General features: G+C 64.8%; 1 protein-coding gene across 2 annotated transcripts in view; it reads right to left on the reverse strand.

The window, feature by feature from the left end:
• The window catches only part of PKP3 (plakophilin 3), an 11,574-nt gene that overhangs the window by 532 nt on the left and 2,648 nt on the right, over positions 1-8,394 (reverse strand). Inside the window, exons 1-12 of one of the 2 annotated variants that reach the window (XM_040639758.1) lie at positions 7,204-7,458; positions 4,367-4,443; positions 3,610-4,235; positions 3,396-3,519; positions 2,843-3,047; positions 2,382-2,556; positions 1,810-1,927; positions 1,568-1,738; positions 1,307-1,492; positions 652-805; positions 243-435; positions 84-171 (exon numbers count right to left, since the gene is read on the reverse strand). In XM_040639758.1, coding sequence (XP_040495692.1) covers positions 84-171; positions 243-435; positions 652-805; positions 1,307-1,492; positions 1,568-1,738; positions 1,810-1,927; positions 2,382-2,556; positions 2,843-3,047; positions 3,396-3,519; positions 3,610-4,235; positions 4,367-4,443; positions 7,204-7,435 — 2,349 coding nt within the window. In that variant the 5' untranslated portion in view covers positions 7,436-7,458. Of the gene's footprint in view, positions 1-83; positions 172-242; positions 436-651; positions 806-1,306; positions 1,493-1,567; positions 1,739-1,809; positions 1,928-2,381; positions 2,557-2,842; positions 3,048-3,395; positions 3,520-3,609; positions 4,236-4,366; positions 4,444-7,203; positions 7,459-8,394 lie in introns of those variants that run through there. The other variant, XM_040639759.1, reaches the window with a different exon arrangement.

Genomic DNA, 8,394 nt, shown 5'->3' on the forward strand with positions numbered 1-8,394 from the left:
CCCCCCCCCCCCGCTGCCACCCCGATGTCCTGCACCCAGGTGAACACCGGTGGCCCTGCCTGCCCTGGATCACCAGAACATACCGCCCGGAAGTCTCGGTGGAGCTTGTTGTACTGCCACAGGTTGGCCAAGAGGCTGGAGGCCGCTCGGGAGGACTTCTCACTGTCGGGGCTGGCAGGGAGCAGCAGTCAGCAGAGTGACAGGCTGGGCCATGGGGAGGGGTGCTGGGGGGAGGGACTCACCTGTCCCGCTTCTTCTTGATGAAGACCAGCTTTCGGAGCCCGTCAAAGTAGAGCAAGTCTCGGGCGGCAATGGGACTGGCCACCACCAGGTTGTTGAGCACAGCTATGATGTTGACCAGCACGTCGGCTGGGGGACACTTCTCACCCACGCTTCCAGGAAGCTTCTCAATCAAGTGACTCACCACCTTGGTGGCTGCCGGGAGGCCAGGAGGTCAGGGGGGCGGGCAGCTCGCCTCCACCTCCACTCCCAGCCGCCGTAGCACTTGTGGTCCCCCCCACCTCCCGTCTATTCGCCCAGCTCTAGCTTGCCAGAGGCCAGTCCAAATGGACAGCAGAAAAGAAGATCCAGGTGTGAGCCCAGCTAGGCAGGGTGAGGGCAGAACCCAGGCTTCAGGGTGGCCTGACTCACACATCTCATCCTTGTTTCTGGCATTCCGAGACAGGTTTCGGATGAGGCCAGTGAGCGAGCGCAGCTGGTGGTGGTCAGCGGTCCGAACCCGGTCCAGCAGCGGGTTCAGGATACGCTCCTGCTCCAGAGCCAGGCGGCTCAGCACGCCCGCCCACTGCAGGTGGGAGAGGAGCTGGTGAGCGCAGGTGAAGCCCCAGCCCCGTGGCCTGCACTCCCGGCTGGCTCTTCTCTCTGTCTCTCTCTCCATCTCTCTAGCTCCCCAGCCAATCTGGGGAATTCTGAGGCGGGAGTGGCCCCTCATGGTCTCTCACCTGCTCAGTGCACCGTCTCCTAAGAGGTCTTCCTGCTTCCGCCTTCACACCCCAGCCAGGAGCCTCACCAAGTGTGACCTGGGTTGGCCCCTCCTCTGCTCAAACCTCTCCTTAAAGCCAGCATAGAACTTAATCCCCAGGGGCCTCTGGGGCCCATCCGGTCCGGGCGCTGGCCTTGCGTCCTCGCTACCCCTCAGGTGTCCCTCCCTCTGATGTTTTGGCTCACCCGCATATTTGCGTTCGTCCCGCCACCCCGCCCCAGCAGGATAAACTCCTAGGGACCTCCTGTGCCCTCCCTGTTCCCCCCTCCTGTCCCCAGTGCAAGGCCAGGCACGGGTCCTCACCCTGCGGTCGCCCGCGGTGACGTTCTGCAGCGCCCCAGCAGCTGCCTCGGTCGTGTGCGGGTTGAGCTCACAGCGCTGCAACAGCCGATTGTACAGCCCCACGATCTGGGGGCTCCACAGCCACTCGAGACCCTTGGGGTCCTTAGAGACTTCGGCAAAGGTGAGTGCGTCGGCCGTGAGGGGCAGCTGGGTAGGAGGCGGGGAGGGTCAGCCAGGCTCAGACTGGGGCCCCTGCTCCCAGCTGCCCAGGCCTGTGCCCACCTCTCGAAGCCGCCGGCTCTGAGGCGTGAAGCAACCCACCACCTCGCCGGGTGGTGCCCCAGCCATGTCCCTGCGGCCCCTGCCCTCGAGCCGCTGTAGGGCTGATGGCGGCATCTCGTCATACAGGCGGTAGGACAGGTTCCTCAGCACGCACACAGCGTTCTCCACGCTCTGCAGAGGGCAGACCGTGGTCAGAGTGGGCTGGAAACCCCCAGGGCCCTGAGGCAACGGCCGCCCCTCACCTTGTCCTCGCACTTGCCCACGTCCAGGGCATGGTTGATATAGGTGACCAGGGCATCCACCAGCCCATGGCACTCACGCATCTTCTGGCGAGTGGCCTGGGAGGCTGAGCTGAGGTTCCTACGGGCGGAGGCAGATCAGAGATCCCTAGTGGGAACCAAACCCAAGGGCTGAGACCCTGAGCCCCAGCCCCCTCCTTCCCCTGAGCTGGGCCCTGCCCCTTAGCCCCTGCTGGCCCTGGTTCCGCTGCATGCCCATCCCCCATGGACCCCTCCAAGTGTCCAGAGTGGGGGTTATGGGTGTCAGATGAAGTCCGTGATTTAATGACATCTGTGCCTGTGGCCCCCAGGGCCTATGACATCTGACGTGTCAGCCACACCCAGTTTCCTGTCCCATTTCTGTGTCAGCACCTGTGCCTTGCTTGGCCAGCCCCCCTGGCCGGCTCCGCCTTGCCACTCAGACCTGAGTCAAAGGCCCCTTCTCCAGGCCTCCCCTGCCCCCTTCCAGGCACCCGGCTCTCTCCCCATGGCCACCCTCTTGGCCTCTCGCAGCTGACTGCCCCCTGCCGGCGCACCTGAGGAACCCCGTGGCATTATAGAAGATTTCAGCCTCGGAGGCATTCTGCTGGATGAGGGGGGGTCCCCCGGCGCCCGAGAGGGGGCTCAGCACCAGGTCCGTGAGCTGCTCCAGTGTGTCTCGGGCCAGGCGGTCCTTCAGGTGGTCGCTGGAGGACAGGTTCCACAGGATCCCTGGGGCGGGCGGGGCCGCGGCCGTGGTCAGCGACAGCCTGCTGGTCCCCTCCGGCCCCTCCGGGTGGCATGTGGAGCCTCCCCCAAGAGCGCCCTAGAGAGCCTGCGTGTGAGCTGCAGGTCACGGGGTGTGACACAGCACGGGGGACAACGCGTGGGGACAAGGGGTCTGGAGGCCAGCTGCAGAGATGTGCCAGCAGAAGAGCCGTGGGGGCCGAGGGGGGGGGACAGAGGGCAGAGGGACGGAGAGGTGCTGGCGCAGCCCCGTGGGCGAGCCCAGGCCCACCTGTGACGTTCTTGCGCAGCTCGTCGTCGTGCTCACGCAGCGTCCGCAGCAGCTCGAAGATGCCGTTCTCCTCCACCAGGGCCAGCTTGTTGTCCGCGCTGTCGTAGACGAGGTTGCGCATGGCGCCCGTGGCGTGGCGCTGCACCTCCTGGTTGGCATGGTTGAAGAGCTTCACCAGCCTGGGCACAGCCTGGAGGCTGCGGGCCTGCGCACGGGCATGTGGGCGTTAGCGCACGTGTGCACGCGGCATAGGTGTGCACAGATGTGTGCTAGTAGACCGGAGACGTGTGCAGGCCTGTGCGCACGGGTACCGGCGTGTACGGGGAGGTGTGCGGAGGTGTGCAGGTGTATTTGTCCGAACGCAAATCACTTGCTCCTCCCCCTTCTCTGCTGGGGAGGCGCTGGGCCAGATGGGGTCTGTCCGGTCAGTGTGGGGGTCAGCGAGAGGTGGTCCGGGACCGGGGATCAGTGAGAGGGGGGGATCATGCGGGTGTCAGCAGGGGTATTCGGGGACCAGTGGGCCACCAGCATAGCAGCGGGGGCAGTCGGTCACCTGCTTCTTGGCTGCTGGATCACTGTAGCACTTGTGCTGGATGTAGGCTGCTCCCAGCACCTGCAGGTTGGGGTCTGAGGCCATGAGGTACTTGACTGCTGAGGGCAGGTCAATGTCATCAAATCTGTAAAGACAGGGGTCAGGGGTCAGTCTGACCCCGGGGTCGGGCCAGCGCCATGGCGGAAGTCCCCTCCCCAGGCCGGGCCCAGCTCACCCGCTGCTGAGCCTCTGCAGGGTGCGGTGGCCACTGTAGCTGTCCAGCCCACGCACGTCCGGCAGGGGGCTGGCGTCGGCCAGGCTCAGGCTGAGGCTGCGCACAGACGGAGCCCGGGCCACAGGCTCCAGGACACCCCCTGGCACCACCCCGGCCCCGACACGGCTGCGGTGGCTGCTCTGGAATCGCTGCAGGGTCCGCATGGCCGGTGCACGGATGGTCCGGCTGGGCGGCCCCTCGGTAGCCTCTGGCCAGTCCAGGCCCCCTGCCCGGCTGGAGCTGGCCTGGCGCTCATAGGCGAAGGCCCTGTAGGCGGAGGCAGCCGGGGGCTCCAGCTGCTCGGACACTACGCTGTAGCGGTCATCCAGGCCTCCAGCCCCTAGCCTCAGCGAGCGCAGGGACAAGGTGTCATAGTCCACCCGGCTCCCCACCCCACCACGCTCATGGAAGGATATGGGCCGGGTAGGCATGGGTGCAGCGGGCTGGGCTCCCCCGTACCCTGCAACCCCAAAGGTGCTGCCCCCGTTGTGGGCAGAGCTCAGTCTCCGACTGGAGCTCAGGTCCACAGCTGAGCGAGAGGACCAGGAGGCAGGGCTGTAGGCTGGCTTGGCAATGGGCCGGAAGGTCTGTAGGGCAGCGAGGAGAGCAGTGAGGGGGTGTCGGGGGCCCACCGGTCCCTCTCCCTCACCCTGAGCTTCCAGCTTCCCCCCAGCATCCCCCATGAGACTCTCCAGGGGATGGAGAGAGTGTCACTCACAGAAGTGTTGTCCCCACCGAGGCCCTGGGAGCGGGAACTGAAGCCAGCCTGCAGGGTGTGGTACTGACCGCGGGAGCCTGCCGACAGGGACAGTGGTAGCCTTGGCTGGGTGAGATGGCTCGTGGGTCTCCTCCAACATCAGCCCTGGTTGGATCCCTCCCACAGCCCCCTGCCCCTCCAGCTGTGCTGGGGGACAGGCACGCTCACCCCCCTGACCTCCTGGTCACCTGGGAAATGTGCCAGGGACTCCATCAGCTTTCCAATCCCTGCCAGGGCGCATGCCTGGCCCCCTCCTCCAGGAAGCAACACTGACCTCCTGTGAGCCAGTCCTATGCTGTGGTCACACAGGAGTGATGCCGCCCTTGCCAAGGACACACAGGCCCCTGTGCCATCCGGAAGAGCCACACCCGCCCATCCAGCCACACAGAAACTGGGTGCTGACGCCAGCCTGATTCTGTGGTGAGTGGACAGACAGGTGGGTGGCTGGAGGGTGGAGAGAGGGGGGAGGAGGAGAGAGGGCTGGTGGGACCGTTGGAAGGTTGGGAGGATGGATGTGAGGATGGACAGATGGGTGGTTGCTTGGATAGACAACAGCTGGGTGTAAGTCAGACGGAGACAGAGCAGGGGAATGGATGGGTAGGTGGGCTCCGTGGGCTCTGGATGGGGGCAGGGGGGGATCAGCCTCTGCTAGGGTCCCTGCTGGGGTCACCTTCTAGGGGAGAAAAGTCACATGTCCCCAGAGAGCCTCGGCAGGTGACCAACTGGAGGGACTCATGGTGAGGGAGAAGGGAGGGGGCCTCAGCCTCTCCCCCAGCCTCTGTGAGCTGGAGAGTCTCGGGACTCCCCTCCCAGCACACTCTCCAGACCCGCCCTGGTTAATGAGGCTTCTAGGCAGGGGCTATTAACCCTTTGACGCTAGTGAGGCTCAGCCTGGGGGGACGCACCTCCAGCCTGGGGACCCTACTCCCACCCCTAAATTATACTCCTTCCCCTAATTGGCAGGGTAGCCGGGGTGGTAATTAACCCCTCCCTGCTCCCTCCTCCACCCCATGACCCCTGGGCACCCAACTACTTAGCCACCATCAAGGCTGCGGCCCAGGCAGGGAGGACTCAGGCACCCAGGCTGCTCTGGCTGACCCTCTTCCCCCCAGGTGGCCAGCATCTGGAGACCTGTCTGGGGAAAGGGCCCTCTAAAGGTTGTGTGAACCACTGTGAGAACTGGTGTCTGGGCTCCTGACATCCTGGGAAGTCCGTCTTACTATCTAACCTCGATCCCTGTTGTTGCCGTCTGGCAAGGGAGGAAATGGCATTTCCAGAACAAATGCCCGGAACTCACTGTGTGTGAGACCCTTTAACACGTGCGCCCGCACAGGCACACGCACATTCACATGCACAGTCACAGGCATATTCACACGCGCACACGCAGTCACACGCACGTCCACACCTGCACACAGAGGCACGTGCACAGGCACACGCACCTCCACACACGCAAGTCACACGCACACTCGCACACACAGGCGCACACGCATCCACACCAGCACACGTAGTCACGTGCACACTCGCACACACAGGCGCACACGCGTCCACACCAGCATACGCAGTCACTCGCACACTCGCACACACAGGCGCACACGCGTCCACACCAGCACACGCAGTCACACGCACACTCGCACACAGGCGCACACGCGTCCACACCAGCACACGCAGTCACACGCACACTCGCACACACAGGCGCACACGCGTCCACACCAGCACACGCAGTCACACGCACAGTCGCACACACAGGCGCACACGCGTCCACACCAGCACACACAGTCACACGCACAGTCGCACACGCGTCCACACCAGCACATGCAGTCACACGCACACTCGCACACACAGGCGCACACGTGTCCACACCAGCACACGCAGTCACACGCACACTCGCACATACAGGTGCACACACGTCCACACCAGCACACGTAGTCACGTGCACACTCGCACACACAGGCGCACACGCGTCCACACCAGCACACGCAGTCACACGCACACTCGCACACACAGGCGCACACACGTCCACACCAGCACACGTAGTCACGTGCACACTCGCACACACAGGCACACACGCGTCCATACCAGCACACGCACATTTGCACGTACATTTGCAGGCACACACACGTGCTGGGGTCTGCCTGGCACTGAGGGGCACTCCGCCGCTTGCTGTTCTCATGAAGAATAACTGGGTCAGGCCTCCGGTGCCCTCCCCTGCAATTCCACAGGGAGACCCTGGTCCAGACAGGCAGTTGGCTCTGGTCCAGGTTTCCCAGACCCACCCCCTCACGTTTCTGTCTGCTCATTCCCTCAGGGCCTGGGGGGGGTGGCGGGGAGGGACGCTGGAGTCTGGGTGTCTGTGTCTCAGTGTGTTTGTGTCCCTGTGGGACTGACGTGTGTGTCTGCTCATCTGAGATCGTGTGTGAGCCTGTGTTACGTGGGACCGGACGTAGGCATGTTCCGGGTTTGCTGACAGAGACAGGCCCTGCCTGGCCTGCCATGTGCCGATCCTGCCATGTGCCCATGGCGCTCTGGACTGAGGGGGCAGGTGGGGCCCAGCCAGGCTGGAGCACGAGGACCCCGGGGTCCCTGCTGGGTGGTGGGAGGCCGCACCCATGGCTTCTCCCACACCTGGTGGGGCGGGGCAGGTGACTCAGTGCAAGGCCTCGGTGAGTCAGGGCGCTGAACCCCAGCACCAGCCCTACTGCGGCCTCTAGCCCTCGTACCACCACACCCACCGAGGCCACCTCTACCCAGGGCCCCCCCGTTCCCACTGCCCGGCACTCACCCCGCGGGCATCCGCTTACCTCTGGCTGCCTCGGTGGCCCCCTCAGGCTCAGCTGCCCCATTGTGCCGAGCCTGCTGGCCTAGCTGCAGGAGGCGGGCGCGGACCTGCTCCTGGACGCGGGCTGCTCGCAGCCGCTCAGCGTCCGGCCCCTCTGTGGCCCGGCGGTCCAGCTGCAGGTCAGAGGGCAGCGCCAGGGAGCACACGCCGGCCTCGGGCTGCAGGGCCGACAGCAGGAAGTTACCGTCCTGCATGGCGGCAGATGCGCCGGGCTGGGTTCGCGCCTGGCCTGGGCCACCGGGGCCTCCTCCGGCCTGAACTGTCTTCACCGTCCTGTCCCTGAGGTCCCCTCCCCACTGGCCTCGCCCAGAGCCGGCCTGGAGACAGACGCGGCCCAGCCCTGAGCTTGGCTGGGGGCGGGGACACCTGGGCCAGGTAAGAGGGAGGGGCCACCACCGGCTTAAGGTGGAATTTGGGCGGAAGAACAGGCAGACATCCCAGCCTGGCCTCCCTGTTCCTTCCACACCTCCCAGGACAGAGCAGCAGGCATCTGGGCCCATCTTAGCTCCCAGCTTTTGTTCCTAAGCCACAGTGGGCCTACTGTCCTGAGTGTCAGGGAAGGGCCAGAGTAGGCCACTGGGGAGCCTCAGGCCAGCCACCTCCAGGAGTTTTCTCTCCCTGGGTGACTGGGGGCTGCAGGTAGCCCCTCGAAGAAGGCAGCCAAGCCTGAGCTAGTCGGGGGTCAGCGCTACGAGTGAGGCTTGGGGATAAAGGGCTTGGGAGGAGTTTTAGGGTAGAAGAGGGCCCTGTGGACCTTGATCCTTGGTCCCCAAGAGATCCCAGAAGCAAATGGATAGACTGGCCCACCCCCGAGGCTCATGACCCTTCCCATCTCTGTCCTGTAGACCGTGGAAGTTGCCCCCCTCCCCCCATTTCTGCAGAGACCTCCAAAGGGTTGGCTTGGCCCCCTCTGGCACCCCTCCTGGGCTCTGGCCCCCCAGGCCATGAGGTAGAAGGCCATTCCCTACATGTGAGTCAGGGCTCAGCTCAACAGAGCTCTGACAGGGCAGGGTAGGCAGGACTGCTGCAGGGCATTGACTCAGAGGGGCCTCCTGCCTAGGCTGGGGGTGCAGGAGCTGGGGTGTGTGTTGGGGGAGGAAGAAACCAGGAGTCTGACAGAACAGTGATGAGGAGGGGTCAGCAGCAGGGGTGG

This window comes from Ursus maritimus, unplaced genomic scaffold, assembly GCF_017311325.1.
Source record: "Ursus maritimus isolate PB19 unplaced genomic scaffold, ASM1731132v1 scaffold_23, whole genome shotgun sequence".
NCBI lineage: Eukaryota > Metazoa > Chordata > Mammalia > Carnivora > Ursidae > Ursus > Ursus maritimus.